Source organism: Solanum verrucosum, unplaced genomic scaffold, assembly GCF_900185275.1.
Source record: "Solanum verrucosum unplaced genomic scaffold, falcon-dt-bn FXZP01000113.1, whole genome shotgun sequence".
Classification (NCBI taxonomy): Eukaryota; Viridiplantae; Streptophyta; class Magnoliopsida; order Solanales; family Solanaceae; genus Solanum; species Solanum verrucosum.
The window spans coordinates 1,717,203-1,743,746 of record NW_026020105.1 but is presented as its reverse complement, the minus strand read 5'-3'; the positions used below and the strand labels follow the sequence as shown (position 1 = coordinate 1,743,746).

General features: G+C 33.0%; 1 protein-coding gene and 1 pseudogene across 1 annotated transcript; one reads left to right on the top strand and one right to left on the bottom strand.

The window, feature by feature from the left end:
- The first annotated feature begins 80 nt into the window (after positions 1 to 80).
- LOC125825216 (peroxidase 72-like) lies at positions 81 to 1,621 on the top strand. The gene is made up of 4 exons (XM_049504555.1): positions 81 to 333; positions 477 to 668; positions 880 to 1,045; positions 1,209 to 1,621. The coding sequence occupies exons 1-4, from the start codon at positions 109 to 111 to the stop codon at positions 1,619 to 1,621; spliced, it is 996 nt and encodes a 331-aa protein (XP_049360512.1). The 5' UTR covers positions 81 to 108.
- Positions 1,622 to 14,267: 12,646 nt separating this feature from the next.
- Positions 14,268 to 24,565, bottom strand: LOC125825183 (BURP domain protein RD22-like; annotated as a pseudogene).
- Positions 24,566 to 26,544: the final 1,979 nt, after the last annotated feature.

Below are 26,544 nucleotides of genomic sequence, written 5' to 3'. Positions count from 1 at the left end.
ATTCATTCATTGAACACTATATATATGGATCAATTTCATCAACACAAGCCATAACTTTTATGATTACATTCTCAAATTAATTAAGTCCTTAACAAAATACTTTTCATTATGGCTCAATCAATGAGGTTCTTCATGGTTATTGTTCTCCTTGCTTTTGCACCAATTTGTTTGTCTACTAAGACTTATGGTGGTTATCTATTCCCACAATTTTATGACCGGTCATGTCCCCAAGCTAAACAAATAGTCAAGTCTATTGTTGCCAAGGCCGTAGCCAAAGAGGCTCGAATGGCTGCTTCTTTGCTGAGGCTGCATTTCCACGATTGCTTTGTCAAGGTAAGGTTCTAATGTTATTATATGCAATATATCACACCCTATTTTACGTACTCCCTCCGATCCCAACTGATGTGACACAACTATCTAAGGTTAGTTTTAGACAATAAATTTCAAAAAATGATGACTAATTATTTTTCATGTAGGGGTGTGATGCATCTCTGCTTCTTGACAACAGTGGAAGCATAATTAGTGAGAAAAGATCAAATCCCAACAGGAATTCAGTTCGTGGATTTGAAGTCATCGATGAGATTAAAAAGGCACTGGAGAAGGAGTGCCCTCAAACTGTATCATGTGCAGATATATTGGCACTAGCTGCAAGGGATTCAACAGTTTTAGTAAGTTGAATAGCTATAATGTAAAAGTACAATTTTTTTTTAACTTCTCCCCCGGGAGCTCCCACCTTTGCTCCCTTGCTGACTCGAACTCACAATTTTAAGGTTGGAAGTATTGAAGGGTGCTAACCATCCGAGCAACTCCTTCTTGTCGTAAAAATACATTATATTTTAGGATTAACAAAATTCACATTTTTCATTTTTGTATATGCAGGCTGGTGGACCAAACTGGGAGGTACCATTAGGAAGAAGAGACTCCAGAGGTGCCAGTTTAAGTGGCTCCAACTATAATATCCCTGCTCCAAACAACACTTTTAATACCATTCTTACTAAATTCAAGTTGAAGGGGCTTGATATTGTTGATCTTGTAGCTTTATCTGGTAAAACTTTCTCTCTTTTGTTTTCCAAGAGGACATAGACGTTAACGAATTCAACTTATATGCACTGACAACGTATTAACATGTCCTTTTGAGCACTATATATCCTTTAACATGACTTGTAAACAAGTTATCACTCAATTAATGCCAAATTTTTGTTGTACAGGGAGCCACACAATTGGAAATGCAAGATGCACCAGCTTTAGGCAGAGACTTTACAATCAGTCAGGAAACAGTTTACCAGACTATACACTGGAACAATCATATGCTGCCCAATTGCGCGTTAGGTGTCCAAGATCTGGTGGTGACCAAACCTTATTTTTCTTGGATTTCGTCTCCCCGATAAAATTTGACAATAGCTACTTTAAGAACTTGTTGGCTTCAAAGGGACTATTGAACTCAGATCAAGTTCTTGTTACTAAGAATCAAGAGTCACTAGCACTTGTGAAACAATATGCAGAGAACAATGAGCTTTTCTTCGAGCATTTCACAAAGTCTATGGTTAAGATGGGGAATATTTCACCTTTAACAGGTTTCAGGGGAGAAATCAGGAAGAATTGCAGGAAGATCAACAATTAAAGGGGCATGAGAGAAATGAATAATTGCGGCTCTATATGTTTTTATGTATTTTCTTGTTTCTTTCAACATTCTTGAATTAAATATTTTCTGTGTCTTAATTTATGCGGCTAACTTTCTTTTTTAATCTATCGAAAAGTTCACTTTTCTATATTTAAAGTAATTTACCTTGACGAGATAATTTATATTCACAGAAGGCAAACGACTTACTATCAATCATGTTCTGGGTTCTCTGTTTTCTGTTTATGATATTCAAAATTGAATCACTTCAATTGTTCTTGCAAAATACCGGAAAAACGACTTTCATATAGATATGTAGTACTTCTTGAGGGTAATATAAGGGACCGATTGGGTTATGTTTGATGTTGTGTACCTTCCGGGCTTATGGGGTTTAGTTAGGTTATTCTTTGATTATTATTGTGTTGTTTGTGACAGTATCACCGACAATTTATATGATAGGGTTAGATTCACCCTTGTTTTCTTATATTTGATACCTTTTGTCTGAGTTGGATTGGATTGACCTATTGGTTTTTATGATGTTTTGTGGTGGTTACTGTTAGTATATCTTCGATTAGTTGACTTTTGTAGTAGAATATTGTTGTGATAAATTTTTTGGGCTAGTGCCTCCGGGTACATTCCTTTGTCTCAGTTACTTGCTTCCTTTATTCGTTTTCCTTGTCGTTGCTTACTTTTATTGTGCGTTCTCGGTTATTTAGCTACTTGTACTATATGCTCCTTCTTTACCTGTTATTTATACTTGCTTTGTCTTTGGAGCTCAGTCGGTCTATCATCTATGCCTACTCGGTATCACTTATAAGTATTCATACTACACTTCTGCACCCTGCAGATCCTAGTACGAGTTTTCGTTGTTGATGTGTGCCTCGTGCGAAACAACTTTTGGATTCGAAGACTGGGGTGAGCTCCTAGTGTTTGGAGTTGTCCTTCTCCTTCTGTTTCGTTATTTATATTTGGAGATGATTCTGTCTATTTCTTTTTTCGATAATCGTTCCTTGCTTTCCATATGTTTCTCTTTCACGTGATCGATTGCCACTTACTTCTGGTTCCGGGCTATGAGTTTGGCTTACCTACCGGTGGGACATTAGTTGGTGTCATCATGACCTGATATTTCAGACCGTAACAATTATATGATTAATGAATTGGATATACAAGGGGAAGCAACACTTAAGAGGATTCTGAAAAAGTCTGCATTATTTGTGTTTTTTGTGGCAGAGAGTGAAGATGCATTGGTAAATATGTGAAGACCTTATATTCTGAGAGGTGAAGCATATGGAGGAGTTTGATTATAGATTTTTTTTATTTTTTTATTATTATTATAGAAATGGAATTGGAGAATTATGTTAAGTTAGTGGAGTCTATTATTGATGCGGAGAAAGCTAAAACTGCATGTTACTTTATACATCGGTTTGGTTGTTATCAATTTTGATTCGATTTTTCAATTATTATCCATATAAAAGAAATGATTTATTTTAAAGGGAAAGAAGACAACAATTCATTAATAAAAAGTGAATTATCTTTATATTATTTTGGATCTTATAATTCTTGTACCAAAACTCCAACTACGTTCAACTCTATAGTGTCATTTAGTCTCGCATCATCTTGAGCAACTAGAACCGTCCTCTTTGTGTTGATCAACTTATTTTTATCAACAATCAGTTAATTCAATATGTATATATATAATTATAAAAAGATGGCCCTTTTGATACTTTTTTGTTTTGATCTTTTTTGATTTCTTAAATAAATTTTAATGAAAACATACATATAATTATAAAAAAAAATAAAAAAATAAAAAAATATATATATATATATATATATATAATTTGTCGATTTAATTCAGATACTTTTTAATCAAATCAAATAAAAATCGATTTATTTAATCAATTTGATTCAATTTTATAATTTAGATCGATTTTTACCAAATCGTGATAGTAATCAGAAGTATGTAGCCTTGCATTATTGATCCAAGTTAATGGTTTAATAATTCGTTTATATTTATCTCTTTCATTCCCTCATTCTTCACTTATCACTTGTATAATTTGTTCCTTGCTATTCTTACTTAAGGCTTTGAATATTTCTTTTACCCGTTTTGATTCACTCCATCTTTGCTAACTACATTGGATATATCACAAATGTTTACCAAGTCTGAAAAAAAAACAATCAAACTAATTAACACTTTTTAAGTTTAACTACTAAATGGACTAAATTATGAAAATAATGAAGGTACAAAAAAATCTTAAATATTTAGTAGAACTTTCTAGAATTTTGTAGAGTAATACGTTGAATTTTTGTTCTTGGAAAAAGTCCAATTTTTCTAGAGTATTAGATATTTGAGGGAGATATTTGTAGAAAAAAATAAAATATTCTAAACATTTAATATCTGAATCATCCCGAATAAATAGGGGTGACCTTAGTCATTTGTGATCAACCCAATTAAATCTATCAACCCATTCAAGAATTTTTGTTCCATAACAAATGCAAAAAAAAATTATTAACTCTTTTTAATTTTGTGAAAAATCTGTCAAGAATTTTGACAGTAGATTTGGATGGTCATTGAGAAGTACGACAACCTACATATATAAAAAAATAGTACGCAGTAACAAACAAGAACATAAAAGTCGTCTATAATATCTATATATTCAAACTAAAAATATTTTATCACTTCATGATATATATTTTTAACGTCCTTGCGTTCCTTTTTACCCATGAATAGAATATCTTGGAAGGAGTTCTATTCATGGTCATTTTCTAAACGTTTCTTGCAAGAAATCATAAGACAGTAAGTTAAAACTAAAGTCTTTTATGGAAGAAAGACATATCTTTTATTATCAAAATCATAAGATAATAGAACTGCAACATTTTTTTGTTCATTAAACTGAGTGCTTGTTCCGAACCTATTTTCTTTTCGTCTTCTTCATTGACGATTATTTCATACCCTTTGAGCAAGAAATGATTTAATCCAAGGATCAAACTAGAATGTCCTTTAAATAATTCTTTCACTCTTGCTATGACACCAACAACATCAATTCTTGTGAGGAATATCAAATACTTAGTCCCACATAAATAAGAATAGAAATAAAACGAATCATGACAATAAGCAAATTGCAGTAGCAAATCTTTTTCTCTTAAAGTCATTCATAACAACAAGGAACATGTTATACTTTTTCCCTTTGGTACGGAAAGATATCCTTAACTTCTTTCAAATAAGGGAACACATTATTTATTGTCAGCTCCAACTTACTATCTATGCGGTTGCCATCTCCTCTTCCGCACAAACTACTTTCATGAACTTGTGATTGACCATACCTAATTGAAAGAAAAAAATAAATACATCCAAATCATAGTCATAAGTATCCACTCAAATACATTACTACAAAATCAAGAGTGCGGTTTAACAATAAATGAAGTGGGTGAAATCATGAGAGATCAGAGCTCAAATTCTAATAAAGATTGGCGATAACTCCACATATTACTAAATCTTGGTGCGCAAAGTTACTACAAATATAATTATTAGAGATAGCAAGTTCAATATTTGAGATGCGCACAAATTGTAATGTCTAATATTAAATTTGTCAGTAAATTTAATTTAGACACTCAATCTATCATTTTTTTTAATTGAGCACCTAACATGATAATATCTTCAAAATTTTGATGAACTTGTGTGTGCACTCTCAAATATCTATTAGGTAGTTAAGTTAACCACAAAAAATAAATTATCTTATTTAATTATACACATCGATCTCAATTGATTGTTTGAGGTTTTAAGGATTATGGGTTCTAATGTATATAATTAAGTGAGATAATCTATTATAGCGTTTCATGGCCACATGTATATGTTATGTATCTATATTGTATAAATAGTATATAATCGTGTATATATAATGTATAACTATATGTAAGAAATATATATGTCCATATATATATATACAAAAATTTAAAATGGAGATAGAAAAATGACCATTGATTCTACTATTAATTTAATGAGATAACAAATTTATCAAAACAAATATAAAATAATAATAACAATGGGATAAAATAAGAGTGGATACTAAAACTCAGTGTTGGTATAGCTGATAATTAGGCCATTGTTGGTTAAAACAATTTCCGATTGACCATTCCCTTAACTTAACTATTTAATAGTTATTTGAGAGGAATCTTAATAGTTATGTTGGTTAGCTATCTGAACTTCCATCTTGTTGGTGATGATTCTAATCTCGTAATTCTCATTTCCCTTTCCCTTATTCCCATTTTTTTTTTATAAAAAAATAATAGTACATGTTTGAGGGTGCACACGTTTTTTTTTTTTTCAATTGGAAAAAGATTCTCCCAAACAAACGCAACAATTTAATTTTTATTTTTAGTTCTGTTTGACTATTTTTATTGATAGAAAACAATAGATATATAAAACATATTCGTTATATATGACAAAAAAATGGCATCTAACATTTTCTGATGACAAACTAACAGACGACTCACCATATAACAACTAAAAGTCACCAATTTACCTTGAATTATCAATAATTCAATAAATCTTTTAAAAAAAATTTGTATCAAAACAAGTCATGTACCTAAATTAATATTCCAGATAGAGAAAAATGTGCGTGTCTTTCAGAACATGCCTCTACGAAGAGCTGTCAGAGGTCGTCCGGCTAGAAGAGATGTTGAACAACAGGAATAAGGGGTACCTAATGCACCAGACGTGCAACTCCAATAAGAGGTCACCAATGCTGAGTTCCGTGAGGCCATCCGGATGTTGAGCCAAGTTGTGACCAATCAAGTTGGGCAACAGAGAGAGAATCGTCAGGAAGTGGCTGATACTTCTAGAGTCCGTGAGTTTTCAAGGATGAATCCTCCAAGCTTCATAGGATCAATTGTTATTGAGGATCCAGAAAACTTTGTTGAGGAGCTTCAGAAGGTTTTTGAGATCATGCATGTTGCTGATACTGAGAGGTTGGAACTAGCTGCATACCAAATGAAGGGTGTCGCTAGGATCTAGTTTGATCAATGGAAGAAGAACCGAGTTGTGGGAGCACTACCTATGAGTTGGGCTTGTTTTGAGGAGGCCTTCTTGGGGCGTTTCTTTCCTCGAGAACTGAGAGAAGCAAAGGTACGAGAGTTCCTCACTCTTAAGCAGGATTCTTTGAGCGTCCATGAGTACAGTCTGAAGTTCACACAACTTACCCGGTATGCTCTGGAGATGGTTGTTGATATGAAGAGCATGATGAGTTTATTTGTTGCTGGGTTATCTCGCCTGTCAAGCAAGGAAGGTAAGACAACTATGTTGATAGGGGATATGGACATAGCAATGCTAATGCTCCATGTGCAACAAGTTGAGGAGGACAAACTGAGGGATAGGGAAGAGTTTAAGAATAAGAGGGCAAAGACATCAGGGAATGAGGACCTGCTCCATCATCTACTAGTGCACCTGCACCAAGGAAAAAATTTGAGTACAATAGTCAGAATTTCAGAGCTAAACGTGCCTATTCTCAAGGTAGAATGGCACAAGGGGGTAGTAAGTCTCCTTCATGTGCTAAGTGTGGTAGGAACCACTCAGGGATGTGTTGTGGTGGCTCCACTGGTTGTTTTAAGTGTGGCTAGAACGATCATTTTATGAGAGAGTCCGAAGAACAAGCATGGTAACGGTAATGGGGGCAATAGAGCCCAGTCTTCTTCAGTTGCTCCACCAGAAAGAGCTGCATCTAGAGGAGCTACTTCAGGGGCAGGCAGAGGAGGAAACCGTCTGTATGCTATAACTAGTCAGCAAAAACAAGAGGATTCGCTAAATGTTGTCACTGGTATGATCCAAGTGTTTAACTTTAATATTTACGCTTTGCTAGATCCAGGAGCGAGTTTATCTTTTGTAACTTCATATGTTGCTATGAATTTCGATGTTCTTCTTGAGCAACTTCTTGAGCCCTTCAGTGTTTCTACACTTGTTGGTGAGCCTATTCTAGATGAAAGAGTCTATTGTGATTGTACAATTTCCGTCAATCACAAGAGTACCATGGCTAACTTAGTTGAATTAGATATGGTAAATTTTGGTGTCATTTTAGGTATCAACTGGCTTCATGCCTGCTATGCATCAATAGATTGTAGAACACGAGTAGTCAAGTTCCAATTTCCTAATGAGCCAGTTATAGAGTGGAAGAGAGTTTAACAGTTCCTAAGGGTCGTTTTATTTCGTACCTTAAGGCAAGAAAGTTAGTTTTTAAGGGGTGTGTCTATCACTTAGTCCGAGTTAATGACTTTAGTGTTGAGATACCTACTATTCAGTCAGTTTTAATAGTAAAAGAGTTTCCAGAAGTCTTTCCAGATGATCTTCCCGGAGTCCCTCTTGATAGAGAAATAGATTTCGGTATAGACCTTCTTCCAGATACTCGTCCTATATCTATTCCGCTATATAGGATGTCACCAACAGAGTTAAAAGTGTTAAAGGAGCAGTTGAAAGATCTCTTAGAGAAAGGTTTCATTCGACCAAATGTCTCACCTTGGGGCACTCCGGTCTTATTTGTGAGAAAGAATGATGGTTCTCATAGGATGTGTATAGATTACCGTCAGTTGAACAAGGTTACCATCAAGAATAAGTATCCTTTTCTAAGAATTGAGGACCTCTTCGATCAACTTCAGGATGCCACTTGTTTCTCTAAGATAGACCTCAGATTTGGCTACCATCAGTTAATAGTAAGGGAATGTGATATTCCAAAGACAACTTTCAGGACCCGTTATGGTCATTATGAGATTTTTGTCATGTCGTTCGGTTTAACTAATGAGCCTGCAACGCTCATGGACCTTATGAATAGAGTATTCAAGCCATGTTTAGATATGTTTGTTATTGTATTCATTGATGATATACTAATCTATTCGAGGAATGATGAAGATAATGCTAGCCATCTCTGAATAGTTCTTTAAACTCTAAAGGATAAAAAGTTGTATGCCAAGTTCTCTAAGTGTGAGTTTTGGCTTGAGTTTATGGCATTCTTAGGCCACATTATTTCTGGTGATGAAATTAAAGTTGACACTTAGAAAATAGAGGCAATGTAGAATTGGTCTAGACCCACATCTCCAACTGATATTAGGAGTTTCTTAGGGTTGGCTGGATATTATAGAAGGTTTGTAAAGGGGTTCTCATCTATTTCGTCCCATTTGACCAAGTTGACTCAGAAAACAGTGAAGTTTCAATGGTCTGAAGCTTGTGAGAAAAGCTTTCAGGAATTGAAAAAGAGGTTGACTACTGACCATATATTGACCTTACCAGAAGGTAAGCAAGGCTTTGTTGTATATTGTGATGCGTCTAGAGTTGGTTTGAGTTGTGTGTTAATGCAGAATGAAAAAGTTATAACTTATGCCTCCAGACAGTTGAAAGTTCATGAGAAAAACTACCCAACCCATGACTTAGAGTTGGCTGCCATAATATTTTCTTTGAAAATATGGCGTCATTATTTGTATGGTGTTTATATTGATGTGTTCACCGATCACAAGAGTGTTCAATATGTGTTTAGTAAGAAAGAGCTTAATCTAAGACAACGAAGGTGGTTAGAGCTACTCAAGGATTATAACATGAGTATTCTCTATCACCTAGGTAAGGCTAATGTTGTTGATGATGCCTTGGGCAGGTTGTCTATGGGTAGTATCGCCCATTTGAGGAAGATAAGAAAGAGTTAGCAAAAGATGTGCACAGACTTGCACGATTACGAGTTCGACTAATGGATTCCATAGAAGGAGGAATAGTGGTGATGAATGGGTTGAATCATTATTAGTGTCAGAAGTGAAAGAAAAGCAAGACCAAGATCCTATTTTGCTTGAATTGAAGGCATTTGTTCATAAGCAAAAAGTAATGGCTTTTGAACAAGGGGGAGATGATGTATTGAGGTATCGAGGTAGATTGTGTGTACCAAGGGTGCATGAACTCCAAGAGAGGATCATAAAGGAAGCTCATAGCTCCATATATTCCATCCATCTGGGTTCCACAAAGATGTATCATGACTTAAAAGAGGTTTATTGGTGGAATAGTATGAAGAAGGGCATTGTAGAGTTTGTTGCTAAGTGTCCAAATTGCCAACAAGTTAGAGTAGAGCACCAAAGGCCCAGTGGTATGACACAGAATATAGAACTTCCGCAATGGAAATGGGACATAATCAATATGGATTTCATCATAGGTTTACCAGGGTCTCGCAGGTAACATGATTCTATTTGGGTGATTATGGATCGAATGACCAAATCAACCCATTTTTTGCCGGTAAAGATTACCCATTCCGCAAAGGACTATGCCAAGTCGTATCTTCAAGAGGTAGTTAGACTTCATGGAGTTTCGGTCTCCATTATTTCAGACAGAAGTGTGCAATTTATTGCACAGTTTTGGAAGTCATTCCAGAAATGCTTGGCATCAAAGGTGAACTTAAGTACTGCTTTTCATCCTCATCAGACATATGGTAAAGCAGAGCACACTATTAAGACATTAGAATATATTTTGAGGGCATGTGTGTCTAATTTCAAGGGTAATTGGAATGATCACCTACCTCTCATTGAGTTTGCTTACAACAATAGTTACCACTCTAGCATTTAGATGGCTCCTTATAAAGCTCTTTATGGGAGAAGATGCATATCTTCTATTGGATGGTTTGAAGTTGGTGAAGCTGAGTTGATAGGACCAGACTTAGTTCATCAAGCTATGGAGAAGGTGAAAGTTATTCAAGAAAGGTTGAAAACAGCGCAGAGTCGTCAGAAATCCTACACTGATGTTAAGAGAAGGGAGTTAGAGTTCGAAGTAGATGATTGGGTCTACTTGAAAGTTTCACCCATGAAGGGGATTATGAGATTTGGTAAGAAGGGGAAGCTTAGTCCCCGATATATTGGTCCTCACAGAATATCCAAGAGGATTGACAATGTAGCTTATAAGTTGAAGCTACCACAAGAGTTAGTAGCGGTTCATCCGATATTTCACATCTCCATGTTGAAGAAGTGCATGGGCGATCCTTCACTTATCATACCTACTGAGGATATTGGAATCAAGGAGAACTTATCTTATGATGAGATTCATGTTCAGATTCTAGATCGCCAAGTTCGCAAGTTGACAACAAAAGAGGTAGCATCAATCAAAGTTCTTTGGAGGAATCAGTTTGTTGAGGAAGCCACTTGGGAAGCTGAGGAAGATATGAAGAAGAGATATCCACATCTCTTCGAATCTGGAGAAGTTCCAAATTAAGGTACTAATCCTTTTCTTGGTATTCATTTATAAGTTGGCATGTTGTATTTGCATTTTGCTTGATGTGTTAGATTTGCTTGTTGGGTGCTTGAGCTGAATGTTAGATGTTACACCCTTACCCTACTAAGAGTAATCTCATTCGAGGACGAATGTTCCCAAGGGGGAGATATTATAACACCCCGCAACTAGAAGGAGCTAGAATTAGAAAGAGTCATTTTTGGAAAGAATGAAAATCTGGAAATTTGACAAAAATTAAGTTAAGTACGAGTTTTGGGTCAATTTCAAACGACCATAACTCCTAGATCAAGATGATTTAGGTGTGCTACAAGATACCGTAGGAAAGATCTTTGAATTATCTTTCTAACTCCGCCGAGTTTGCTCAGTTTCGAGTTTGTATGAGTAAGATATGCCCATTGAAAGTTGGGCTGTCTAGATAAGGAAAGTCAAAACCGGATTTTAGAAGGGTATTATGGTCTTTTCACTATCCAATTAAATTAATTAGTTTTTGGTAATTACTTAGGGGTCTAAACTGAATTTGGTCCATTTACGCACTCAAGGATTTCACGCTAGGTTTTTTAGAGAAAGAACGCAGTTCATCGTTATTGAGGATTTTGCTTGTGGATTTTGTCAAGGGGTGATCCCTACGAGGTTTGTGAGATCACATAGCGTTGAGTTAGTTCACCCACGCACCAATCATGATTTATTTCAGCGAAAATATGGCATCTAACATTTTCTGATGACAAACTAACACACGACTCACCATATAACAACTAAAAATCACCAATTTACCTTGAATTATCAATAATTCAATAAATCTTTTTTAAAAAAATTGTATCAAAACAAGTCATGTACCTAAATTGATATCACAGATAGAGAAATGAGCAAAAGACGAAGAGCTTACCATGCACCATGGCATGACCCATATACATCGCATCTCAATCACTTCATACTGCAAAAATAGAACGACAACAATGTTTACCATCAAAAAGTCAAAATGAAGAAGAAGAGGAGACCAACTCTATTCTCTATTTTTTTTTTAAAAAAAAAAAACCTTTGAGGTTTGTAGAAAAATCAAAAGTTTCGGCAAAATCTATCAACAAAAGGAAGAAATTAAATCAATGATTAGATATAAAAAAAAACTTCTTTCAATTCATTTTTTTTCTACAATTTCCTTTCCTTTTCGTCTTTCCCTCCTCTTGGAGTAGAAAAAACTACAACACATACAATTAATTTAAGAAACAAAGAGGCAGAATATATATATATATATATATATATATATATCCTTCATTAATTTTCATCAGTTGAAATTAGATTACTTTAGATATACTATATTATTCTAGGCTACATTTTACTACAATTATAAGATTTACTAATATTAAAAAAAAGAATATTGATTCTTTGTTAGTATTTTTGGTTAAGTTATAAAGTTAGAGCAACTTTCACATATAACAAACATAAAAATCATATTTGTATGTTATAGCTATAGTTTGCATAATTGCGCTTCATAACAAATTTTATGTTTGCTATGGAGCTTTTGATTTGTATAATTCGCTACAAACATCCAATTTTATACAAATTGTTCAGTTTTGTATAAATTTATTTATACATTGTAATTTGTATAATAAGATCTGTATTTGATAATTATAAGTGTATATGACGAAAATATATGTATCTGTATTTGTATATACACTTTTCTCTCACTTTATACACACAAACACATTTTATACATTTTGTACCGAAATGTATAAAATGACTAATTGTATACCGAAAATGGCTAATTGTATACCGAATCAGATGGCAAAAAAAAGGAATATTTGCTGCGAATTACAATTAAAATAAACTATGGCTATAACATTTAATTTGAATTAATAATTTGTTATTTCATATAATTTTTCCATAAATTTATGGTCAATAGAATCCATAGAGAAAATGAAAAATAATTTATGTGGTATACGACGAAATTCTAAGACTATGTTGAATATTTAGATTTTGAATTTATACTCCAATTTTTGGGAAGAGGAATTAGATTAGATTATATTACATTTAGATTGGATATTTACTACTTTTCAATTTTTGGGAAGAGGAATTAAGACTTGAGTTTTGAGTTGAGTAAAAAGTAAATACTTTCACAATTAAGCAAGAGAGGACATTTTGATTTTCTAGAGGAGCCTTTGAGCTAAGTTTTGAGCAATTATCTCAAACCACAGAAAGAAATATGTTTTTAAACATAAGAGCTAGTATTATATTTTGGGAGTAGTATTGAGCATCGATATGTGGGAGAGTTCAGACAACTCCTAGCCGGGCCAACCTCCATAAACCATATAGCCATCATGGGTAGAAAAGGGTCATACTTTTTAGATGATTCATTAGTGTTTTTTAGCATAGACTAGTGGATCCACTTGGTAGTCAGGTTCTATACCCTCGGCAAGGTATAGGACAACCCTGGCAACGTGAGGCAAAACGTTGTATCATCACAATAGCTCTTACGTGATGGTTGTCGGTTAGAGAAACTCCCACAACAATATTATTTTGTATTTTTATATACATTTCAGAGTCTATATTGTATCTTTGTATACATACAAAGTTATTATTGTATTTCTAAATACATAGAGTTGATATCCATGTTTTAAAGCTTTTCTTTATAATGCACTTATTTACATTGATTTATATTGAAATGAGTTCAGTTCAATTGAGTTGAGTTGAGACCAGGTTTGTTCTTTCAGTTCCTTTCAAACTTACGTCTTGTTTAGATTTCCCCTCGCATGCTCGTACATTCAATGTACTGATGCCATTTGGCCTGTATCTTTTTATGATGTAGATACAGGTAACCAGGATCAACATCCAGCGCTTCGTTGATCCAATTGAGCATTCAGAGTTGTTGGTGAGCCTCCTTGAGTAGATTTTCGAGCTCGAATTGTGTCCAATTTTTGTCACAAGTTCCTTTAGCTATATATTAGGGACGCCTAGTGACAGGTTCAATTTTCAAATTCAATTAATGAGTCCCACGGGCCCATTTTTTACCCGATTTTGGGTCCGAAATATGTTATAGCAATATGGGTATCATTCTTCTCAGAATGATGCAATAGTTTTTGATGTTGATAGTACCGTGTCAGTCTGAGGATCTGGAAAAGAGGAGGATAGCGCTTGGACGGTTTGAGATTGCAGTTCGTCTTCGAGGTAGGCTATGATTTACTTTCTTTTATATTATGCTCCATGAGATAATGCTCAATATAGATTGCATGTAGCACGTTACAAGTTAATCCAATGAAAAGATTGGCTCAATTTGAATATCATTTTGCGCATACAATTAAATCTCAAAAATATTTCACAAGGTTATAATCAATATATGAAATTCATATTGCAGATCACACAAAAAAAACCATTAAGCCAGATTCATTTCCATAATTATAATGATGTCATACAAATAATAGCCTAATTAGTGGCCTTTTTAGAAGGGAAAATGACAATTTGATCATTTGGAAGGAAATGACAAATATGGGTAGTTCCAGGCTTAACATTGAGCACTACAAAAGGTAATCGCTTTGGGGTCCAAAAGGATGTATCTTGGTGGCATACTGATACTGCTTTTAACTTTTGTTCCATCAACACCTATCATAGATACCATGAATGTCTTGGTTCTTCCTCCAACATGATAATAATGCACTGCGTATGGATAGTTAACTTGGTGGCATACCATGTTATTTCCATCTGCTATTTCTTCAACTTTTTCCATGGTGTATTTCTGAAATATTTGACTACTTTCCCTTTCTACCTCCGTTGTACGTAATTGCTTGGATATTGTTTGTTCTTAGCTCAGATAACATGAAATCTACCATCGACTCTAATGAGGTTGCACAAAATTTCTTCTCTTTGTGGTGATCTGGCTCTTCACATAAATCGATTGTTTCTTTGATTGTTTGAGCATCCTTTGACTTACTATCGATTGAGAAATGGTTTAGAATTTCTGGGACTTTTTTCGATGAGAAGGGAATGGTTGATTGGTGAGGCAAAAATGGTGCATTGTTTTTATCATTGAAAGAGGGAAAGTTTATGATATTTCCTTTCTTCAAGTCGTTTTCGAAGAAGTAAGGTTTGTAAAGAAAATTATTGTTATCGTCTTTCAGCTCACAAATCTCTTTCTTTGTAGCAGCATGATGCCAATGCCACAATCCAAAACCGAGATATACTTTCTGACTACTATTGGATTTATGATCTACAAAATCAAATTCACAAGCACGGTAGTTATGATAAGTATAACTTTACTGAAAAATAATATTTTTTTCTGGAAAAGTCATTTTATGTTGTATATATATACAAAATTAAACAAACTTGTAATAAACCTGTGTGGGGAAGAACATCTTTGATCACTTTAGATATCTGAGTGTTGAGCAATTTTATTTTTCAATAAACTTCCAGAGATATCGCTTCTTGACTTACTACAAAAAGCAAGCTACATATAAACAACAATAAACAATTAAATATTCAATCAGTATAATTCCTCATGTAATTAAACAATAAGTAAATATTAGTTGATGTTTTTCCAATTATGACTATTTTGATTCATAGAGAAAGTATACAACTATATATATGGGATAAATAGAGAAATATAATTTTCTTACCCAAAAAAATGAGAGCAAGTAGAGGAATTGAGACTTCATTGAGAAATTTTATAATTGCTAAAAGGCTTTGGATATTTGGTTAGAAAGAAAACAGAAAATATCCTTTATTTATAGGCACAACACCAGCTTAGTGAAAACAATGTTTAAATTTTAGTGATGTTCACATGAATGTTGCATCTGGCATCAAAATAGGTGTGAAATACATGCTTGGTCATGCTTTTGAGAAGACTTATTTTTTTATTTTTTTATAAGGATTAGACATTATTAAAATAGTGTTAAAATATTTACTCCTTCCATCCCATTTTATATGAGTTAGTTTGACTTGATATGGAGTTTTGAAACTTGTGGTCTAAAATAAGTGATAAATATTTGTGTGACTATAAATCTTTTCTTAAGATAAAATGAGTATTTTAAAATTAAATTGTTCTTAATATAGAAATTTGTTATTCTTTTTGACACTTACTAAAAAGAAAAGTACGTCATATAAACTGGGACACAGAGTATATATTATCCTATATAAAAAGTGGGAGAGGTGATGAAGTAGACACCACTTTATTGACATGCCTAGAATTCACGAATCGATTTGGATAAGTTATTGCTTAAAATTAACATCAAATTAATAATAAAACTGGTTACATATACCATATCGTTACAAAAGTGGATTTGTTTTAAAAAAATTATTTGTTTAAGGGGAATTATCGCAAATAGACACTATAATAAACTTAATTATGTTTCATACCTATAGTTTGCATATTTACCGGTTATAGCTACAGTTTATATTGCCTCGTTTGTATAGTTCGCAGGTTTGTATAATTTGTAGGTTTGTATAATTTGCGGGTACGTTTGTATAATTGAGCTATTTTTTGTATATACTCGAAATAACGAATTTATACAAATACAAACATCTGAACTTCAAACAGTTATACAAATTATATGATACAAAATTACATTATACAAAAGTTATACAAATTATATTATACGAATTTCAAATTATACAAGCGTGCGAATCATACAAATTCAAAACCCCAGCCCACGTAATTAGCAGTAATTATTTGTCGCGAGTGATAATTAACTAAAACTATAGCTATAATGCATAATTAACTAGTATATGCTTGCTTAATCATGTAATTTTTCTTTTTTTTAATTGTTAATAATAATAAAAATATACATACTCCCTCTGTCCCATTTTATATGAGGTACTTTGACTCGGCACGAAGTTTAAGAAAGGAAGGAAGACTTTTAAAACTTGTGGTCCAAAATGAATGATAGAAATTTGTGTGGCTGTAAATCATTTCATTAAGGGTAAAATAGATATTTTATAGCTAAATTGTTACTTAAAATAGAAATGTGTCATTCTTTTTGGGACTGACTAAAAAGGAAAGTAAGTCATATAAATTGGGACAGAGGGAGTATCATTTACCGATTCAATTCAGTTATTTCTTTGATTTTCTTAATAAAATTAAATTAACTATTATCGATTTAAAAATATAAAATCAAATCAAAGTCAAATAAAATTAATTTATTTAATTAATATAATTCGATATTTCTATTTGAATTTAATTTTATCCAAACAATGAACAGTCGTGGACATGCGTGCTAGCATCAAGATTATGTACACGTGCACCACAAGTTTGAAAGTAGTTATATCATGTGGACCCACTTAAATTATTATTCCACATCATTAATTTTAGAGAAAATTATGTGGATAAGCAAATCTAACTTGTTAATTAGTTAATGTAGCTATTTTTTTAATTAATACCATTTGTCATCAACTTGCAATCATAATTATGTGGCACATATTTAGAATTTGTATAATTCAACTCTTAATGGTATAAATCTAAAATTTTTCTAATTGTATAAATCTACAATTTGCATATGCTTACCCTAACTTGTATATAACTTTCATGTTGATATATTTGGTTTGTACAAGTTTTGAAATATTCCTAAATATATAAATACAAAGTTTGTTCATATAGTTAGCTTGTTTGTATATTGACAAGCGAATTATACAAATGGAAATATTCATATTTGTTTTTTTAATACTTATATTATATTAATTTTTGAGATAAATTATTTTAGATCTACCATTTTGATCTTTCAAACTTAAATTATTTTCAATAACGAGGATAAATCATAAAATTTCCTCACCACAAAATCTGGGGTAAAAAGTGAAGACTTCCATATATAATAGAGCTAGTGATTACGCGAATGGTGTATGAAACTAATTGTTTACATGGTGTGGAAGAAATAAAATACCTAAATTAGTGATGATCAAACTCATGAAAGTAAGACGACCCTCTTCTGTATTTTGGGTTTAAACAAGATCATTGTTTGGATAGAATAAAGTAGAGTCCAAGTTTAAATTCTCGTCAAGTTTAGAGGTATTTTCAATACTTCTCTCGGATTTTTATTAAGAGTCTCATGTTCCTACAAGAGTTTGAGACCACTTGCTATATCATGTGGCAAATAGAGGTATATCTAAGTTTAGTTAGTCAAGTAGAGTTGTTTAATTAAGGTTGTCAATAATTTGAGGACAAAACTAATAATTTGCTTCAAGTACAAAAGTATTTTCAACAGTAAACACTTCTCTATTTAAATATTAAAAAGTAGAAATACTTAAAAACTTCCATGTAATAGACTTCAAAGTTACTAATTGTGTAAAATAAAATATCATCGGTGCATATTAATTAAACTCTTTTATAATTTACACACCCAACTAAGCATTTTTTGCCTATCATGGTCAGAGGTGACTCATCTCAAGTACATGATCACTCTAACTGGACCAGTGCATATGTAATTTTGTGACATATGTCTATTTCAAAATCTAATGGTCAACATTTTTATTTAAATAAAAAAACCAACCCCTTAAATCAAGGTTAAGCCTCCTAATTATCTAGGATGTGATATTGACAGAGCCTTCGGTTAGGACTATTTTTATTAGAGTATTCATTATTGAAATGGAAGTCTTTTTCTTTACTCACTTGATGTTTCAATAGATAAGAAACTATGACATGTAACATTCTTGCCTTAGAAAGTAAACAGATTAGAACTCCATTCAATATGTTGTATTTCGTGATTGAACATCCTCTGCATAGGCATAGGTGTTGTAATTAATCTTTTGAAAAAAATTCAAAATATTTTTTAGATAAGGGTTAAAAACACACCTAAAGTATGCCCTTTTTGAGTTTCGTACCATAACTATTGAGAGTGTGAGTTTTATACCTAAACTATCAATTATTAGTTTGAGAAACACACCTTAGTCGAAATTTAATGCAAAAAAGTTCCCAAAACTTCTTATTTTTTGCACTTCGTTGTGTATATTAGGTTTTTTAGATGTCATTGTTTGGATGCTAGTGATGACATGCATTGCATTGAAACTCTTTCACGTGCTTTTACAAATGCATTGATTTTACTACCATTTTGAGAAAAGTAGGATTTTGCCCTTTTTACTCTTAAAACTGATTTTTATCGGAGTCTTACTACCTTTACCATATTGATAAATTGTCTTTTGAGATAAAGAGACATCGAGGATATGCTCACTTTTTACTTGATATGTCGGAGAGTCACGACCCTTTCTATATTGATTTGGTTACATATATATCTTTGTCATCATGATGGAGCAGATCCAAGAGGATCGATTGTGAAAGTCATACATCGGGACTAGGCAGGTATATATGGGCTTCTCAAGTGATCCCTTGTGAGTCCCTTTGTCCGTGTGACCCACTGAACAGGATGTGGGAGCCGTATGGATCCTACCTGCATGCGTGCCAGAGGCATGAGGTAGTGTATATACTTGGTACTTGACACGTGGCACTTGGCACTACTGCTTATTATTAAATAACTCACATTTATATGTATCATCTATCACTAGTATAATAGGTTGTTGTTTGTACATGGCGGTCATATTAGGGGTGATTGGGTTATGTTTGTTGTTGTGTACCTTCCAGGCTTGAGGGGACTCAGTTAGGTTATTGTTTGATTATGATTGTGTTGTTTGTGACAGTATGATGGATAATTAATATGATAGGGTTAGATTTGCCCCTGTTTCCCTATATTTGATACTTTTAGACTGAGTTGGAGTAGATTGACCTATATGATTTTATGATTTTTTGTGGTTACGATTAGGTTACTACATTTTCAAATACATCTTTTGGGCGACATTACTATCCAAGCACTCTAAAACATACTTCTTTCTTAAAAGGCATCAACTGAAACAAGGTTTTGAGAATGAATCTAAGAGAACATCTTGATTTTAGCTTGAACACACGATTCATATGGATAAGGATGCATTCTATCGAATCAATACACTTAAGCATACTAATGAGCTTCTCTCAAGCCCTTCTGTAGTCTCTTGACTTTCTGAAGACTTTATCGAAGAGGCCATATTAATTAATAGGAATAAGAACTTTACTATTTCTAGTACCTAGAAGATGAGGCATAGTCGGAGGAATTAGAGCAACACACGAATCTGCATAAGTTTCTTAGGGGACAACTCTATTGCATGATCTAAATTATGAAAGAAAAAAAAATTCTTAAATATTTGTAGTCCTTTATTTATAGAAGTGGGGCCCTCACAATCATAAATAAGATTGTACTAACACCGCTTCATAGACTCCCTAGGACATTAAACTATGTGCTTTGATAGCAAGTTTGTCACATCTCGAGCGTACAACATGGACGTGACAGGTACTCGAGAACCGTTGTTGGTCCTTAAGTGAACCCTTTTCCTGGCTGACTACTAAGCGAAAGGCAAACCCAAGCATCAAAACAGAAGAATTATTTAAAACAATTTACTGAATCTCAAAACTATCTGAAAATAATGAGTATGAAACATAAAGTTTTAAATAAAACATATGAAACTGAATACTGAAAGACAGTCCAAGACTGTGTATCTACTACTACTAACAAATCCTTCGAAAGTAAGGAGGTCTCATCAAAAGCTGACGAGCGGATGGTATGATCTCAAAGGAACTTATGTTTATCATCCTAAGTACCTGGATCTATATTATAAAATGATGCGGGTCGAATGACAACGTACAGTACATTGAATGTACGAGCATGTAATATGGCTTAATAAAACAAATAACTAAACTGGAGGACGGAAAACAACTCAACAAAATCAATACATGAATATGAAGTGAAAACTATTTACACTTTACAATAAGATATGCAATAAAATCAATATGAAAATAATATACTTTGCTCTATTGGGGAGTTTCTCTAATCGAAAACCATCACTATGCGCCTAGCGATGATACATCCTTTCACCCATATTGTCAGGGTCATCTTATTCTTTGTTGGGGTATAGGATGCTAACTATAATTATGGATCCATCCAATATGCCTTACAAAGAGGAGGTGAAGAGTCGCCTGAAAGTCGGTACGATCCTATCCTACAATGACTATGTAATTTATGGAGCTTTAAGTTAAAAATAGTCTTTTACCTAATTTGGTGGTCAATACCACTCCCAAAACAATCAATATCAACGTGCTCTATAGTCCTCGGAGAGAACTTTACCTTTTTCTATACCCTTTCTTTACTGAAATAATTTTTAGAAAATCAATTATGCTCTATCACCCTTTTCAGGGAAGGAACCATGTAACACCTTGGAAATTGAAAGTTGAAGTTGGGTTGAAAAGTTCAAATAAATTACAGAAAGTATAGTGCTACGATTTGACCTACGAATCATCGAAATTTCTACAGGTCGAAGGAAGGGTTTCATAGGATATTGCTTGAATTTTTGAAAAATATCAAGTCTTTGATGATGAGTTACGATTAAACATGATGAGTTGTCGTATAAGCTACGGGTCATAGGTGGTCCCCATAGAGTTGGTTATGCACTTATTTATTTTTGTAAGACAAATGTTTGACGAATATGAACTACGAGTCATAGTTGGTGCTACAGATAGTAGAGTGAAAATTGTGGAAAGACAGTTGGACTAAGGTAATTTTTGGTAACTTAAGGACTATAGGTAATGCCAACAAACTATAGACTAGACGATGGGTCGTACAACTAACTCGTGGGAATTGATCAGATTTTCAAGCTTTAGTTGTTGATCTACGGTTTGACAGGACGGACCTTAGACCTCCAAACGTACATCTGTCCAATAATTATTTCTTAAGAGTACTTGGGTTTTTTTCTTTATGCATTTAATGCCTATACTATATCGTTTTGATCCTAATTCTAAGTCCTATAACTGACTTTCAATTCCTAAAACTACAAAAAAAAACCAATTTTCATCTAAGTTCATCCTCTCCAATTCGCTCTCAAGTTTAAGAAAGAAAAGCTAGGCTTTCAAGCTTCAAAGTCTTCTTTCTCTTGCTTTTCTAGGCTTTGGTATCAAGTGAGAATTCACCAATGGATCCCTTTCATCCATTGGGTCCCAAAGGAATCTCAATCTCCAAGTTCAATTTCACTCAGTCTCACTAGGATTTAATGCAAATCTCTATGAGTCTTATTGGTTATGATTCAATTGTCTATTTCAATCCTATTATGCATGGTTTGATTCAGTTACATGATTTTCAATTGATTTCATATGGACTCATGCTTTATACTTGATTTTGACTATGAATTTATCAACAAAACTTATGAAGTTATGAATTATGAATATGAAAGTTATCCATGTTTTATGGAAAAAATGTTTTATGAACTAAGGATGCTTTTGAGATAAGTATCAATGATTGTGAAAGCTAAAGTTTCTCACTTATGAATGAAATTATGTTTTTGAAATGAGCTACTCTATGATGACTTATGATTAGATTGATAGTTATATGTCTTTCCAAGTATTTTGATATGAATATGATTATGTCTTTTCCGTTGAAATTACTTAGTATAGAGAGGACTTTGAGATAGAGGCTCTCCCGTTAGTAGAGGTCGGGTCTCTAGAAGCAATCTACTTGTCCCAAACTACGTTCCCCTGTAGGATTGTCTTAAATGACCTAGCTAGGGGATCCACAATAGCAAATATGGATAAATGTTATGGGGTCTACCTTGGTAGGAAGAATCTCTTTTTCGGTGTAAGGGTTACACCATATTCTATGTTATAGCTCACATGGTCTTATTGGTGGTTAACGGTAAGTATCCCACAAATTAACTATGCTTTCTTCAAAGGCTTATGAAAGCTTTTCAAATGGTTTTTAAGTATGCATCGACTTTATTTATGATTCATGAATTTCTTAAAGGCTTTGCACTATGTTTTAACTTGGTCATGCATATCATGTTTAAAGTCCTCATGTGATCATGTTTGTGTTTTTTTATGCATTTCTCCATACTTGGATGTACTAATGCATACTTGTGCCTATATTATTTTATAATATATGATTTGACGCTTCTCCTCCCGGACGTGCTCAGATTCGGATTGCTCAACTTGGTCACTTGGATTGGTGAGTCTTCATGGTTCGAGGGCAAAGCCATAAACTCTTTTATTACTTTTGTTGTCTTTACAGTTTCAGACTTGTACATGGTGTGTGGGTTACGTCTCAACCACTCTTATGATGTTAGAAGGGTTTGTGTCAGACTTAGTAGTGTTCAATGTATTTCTTATGTACTATGTTGCTATCTTTTGTGTCATCTTATAATTTGAGATTTTTTTTTATATATATATATATATATCTTAAATTGTATATTCATTACATCATACTTATGTCAAGTGGCTTGTATAGGGCTTCTCGGGGTTTTATTTGTCATGTTACGTCTAGGGTGTACTTCGTGTCGTGACAAACCATAACTTTACTTTACTTTACCAAAATAATTTTCAGAAAGTCAAATCTGCTCTTTTCTTCTCAATTTCCAAATAGTACATATGAAACCATTATGTCCTTTTAATTTTAAAGCTCTTTTTAAATCATGCATTTAAAATACTCATGGACTCACTTTTCAAGTATGAGATATTTTAAAAATATGACATCAATAAATAGGGTTCATGTGATAATGAAAGTATGAACATTAGTTTAAGAATCAACATGTATAAGATAAATGGAATCTCAATGATTAAGGAATCTGAACTCAGAATAGAAATACAAACTGAATTCAGATTTCAAGAAACTGTGGGTAGAATCCTAAACATAACATTTTACTAACTGAATTTAGATGTAAAGCATGAGGATGAACTAGTCCATCACTATGAGTAGTCTTACATACCTGAAAGAATAATGTTCTTGGAGAAACTTGAAGAAAATCTTGGAAGATGAAGTGTGGAGAAGAGTCTTGGATTGAAAACCTAGGTATCCTGAAGAAAATCTTGAACTAGGAGCCTTTAGATATTTGAGAAAAAGGAGAAATCCTTTTGTTGGAGTGCTTGATCTTTGGAAGAATAATAATAAGGGATTTTGAGAGTTTCTATATGTATAATGATTGTTGACACTCAATTTTGACCCTTCACGATATAAATTAATCATCGAGCTTCTTAAATTTCAAACGATTTAAAATAATTAGTTTTATAAAAAAAATTAAAAAAAAAATAGTTTGCAAGTTATTTTAAATAGTTTGTCATCTTTATATTTTTTAAATAATATATGTGTTCTATATAATTATATATAATTAGTATATTTTATGAATATTCAAAAATCATCTCAAAGATTTTTACTTTAATTAAGTATTAGTTTGATTAGTTTAAGTTATGTTTATATTTTTTTGAATAAAATTTGTTTACAAGTAAATTAATTGTTTTATTTCATTAAGATTAAGAAGCTCATTAATTAATATTAACTCATTTTGTTCAAATTTTAGCCGAATCCACCAATTAAATTTTATTTGGCTATAATTGAAATATGCTATTATTTAATAACAATTTTTAGTCAATTGCTTACCCCACCTTTTAAGAACAATTTTGGGCCACTTCCTGAAGGCCCAATTCAAACCCTCAATTCCCATAAGCCCAACAAAATCCAGAAACCCAATTCTCCACAACAATTCCCAACATACATACAACAGCAATATGCGTACAGCATACCAAACTGACCCGACCCCACTGCGTCATCTTCTTCCCTACGCGACTAGACCCAGCAACACCAACGAGCAAATCGCGCTGCAAACCCAGAAAATTCGCAAAGAAATCCAGTCGTCCCATCCCCTTTTTCCTCTTTTTCAGAAGAAATCTCCATCCCTTCCATTATTGCCAAAGAGCAAAGAAAATTCAAATTTCAAATTCGAATTCATTCCAAATCATCAATCAATTTCCCCCCAAAATTGATCTCAATTCTCTATAAATAGTCTCTTATTCACTGTGTTTAAATGGAGGAGGATTAAGAGAAGTTTGGAGAAATGGACAAGTCTTGAGAGTGGAGAGGGGAGAAGTTGGGGACAAGAGATTTTTACATTCTAAAAAATAGAAGTTTTTTTTTTTAATGGAGAGGAGAGAAAAACATAGCCTAAAAGAGAAAAAAAGAGTTTGAATCTGTTCTATTTGAATTCGAAGTTGTTTTATTTTTCGGAGCTCATCGAAATTGGCTCACTGATGGAAGTTTCTTCGTGGTCAAGCTCGTCGTCCCAAAACGCTGCTCCGAAGAAGGTAAAAGATTATTTCTCGGTCTTCGTTTATCTATGTTAATAGTGTTTTTCGCCTTATGGTTCAGATTTTGTGTATTACTTGGTATTTTTCTAATCCCTGTTTGAAGTTTTAGTTTAGTTGTTTGTCATGTGACTGTATCTGTTCATATGTAGTTATGTAGGATAAGAATCTTAGTCATCTTATGACGATTCCATCACTTAGAACCCTATGTTTATGGTTATACTTAGTATTCAGATTCTTGCTTAAAACAAATTTTTAGTCTAATATTCTATGCTTGTTAATTTAGTTCAATTTACATAAGTTACTTTTTTGTTTAATTCTAGTTACTACATTTCTTATGAAGAAGATGCAATTTCTTGGAATGATCAATCCTGCCTTAAGGGTCTGGTGATAGTTATAATCATGTTTGTAGCTATGCATTTTAGAAGATGATCCGTGATGTTGGTTGCATTTTTAATTTATTTATTTATCTATTTATTGTTATAATTATTTTGAAGAAGAATCATGTGTTTAAGTCCTCTCCCTCCCTTCTAAGACTATTAAAATGGATCCATATGTGGAGTTATGTATCTTCTCTGCAATGTTTATGTGATTATAATTAATTTTCTCAATGTAGTTAGTTATTAAAGAAAGTGAATATATTGCTCTTTGGTCTTGCTTCTGTTAGGAGCCTTCTTTGATGTGAATCCATTGGAGCATTGCATTACTTTCTTCCGTTGCTTTATACAGTAGAGTATCGTGCTATTTTTGATTAAATCTAACTTGTGATTACGACATATCAACTTAGGTTGTTGGTTAGTTTCTCCGTTTGTATTGATTAAATCGTGAAATAGCTTTGGTTTGAGTTCATTCACTAGTAACAAATAAAATAGTTTAAGCTTATGTGATTAGTATAGCTTACTCATTTTAGTTGGTCACATTTTAACTTGAAATATTTGCATAAATCTGGGTAATATTGTTATCTGTGTAAAAGCTCCTTAGTTGATTGGATTTGTTATTTTAAATTATAGCAATGAATAATTTTCAAATTTTATAGTTAAGTTGATATGAATTGTGAAGCCTTTGATTGATCCATTATTCTCTTCTTTGGCATGAACCCGTCTTTCCTCCCTTCGCATTTCGAGAGGGCCATAAAGGCCCAAAATCCTTTTATCGAGTCAGCCAACCTTGAGAATCAAAGAACAAGTCTTCGGAGTTGACATACAGGTCCCGGAAAGCAGAAAAATGAGCTGTATACATCTATATACACCAATATACAGCTGATGTATACAAAAACAGGAATTGGGTTAAACCCCAAAAGTGGCTACAAATTTGGCCCAAGAAAGACCCAAATTCAACTTCTCTCCCTTACTCTTAAATTATTTAATTGTGATTATTTTTTGTTCGTTGTTTATTAACTCTAACTTTAGAATTGTTAATTAACTTAATCGAATTCCCCAAAGATGAACTATTTCTTTGTGTTGTTTTGTTTTAACAAATTTCATTTATCAACTCTTGTATTTTTTACACACTTAAACATGTAGTCAAAACTTTCACTTGTCTTTATTTAATTTAAAAGATGCTCTCTTTAATTAATTCAAT

Excerpts from the sequence above, each read along its gene's own strand:
- LOC125825216 (XM_049504555.1), top strand. The coding sequence starts at position 109 with ATGGCTCAATCAATGAGGTTCTTCATGGTTATTGTTCTCCTTGCTTTT. Across the intron at positions 334-476 it reads TCCACGATTGCTTTGTCAAG|GGGTGTGATGCATCTCTGCT; the intron begins GTAAGGTTCTAA and ends TTTTTCATGTAG. Across the intron at positions 1,046-1,208 it reads TGATCTTGTAGCTTTATCTG|GGAGCCACACAATTGGAAAT; the intron begins GTAAAACTTTCT and ends TTTGTTGTACAG.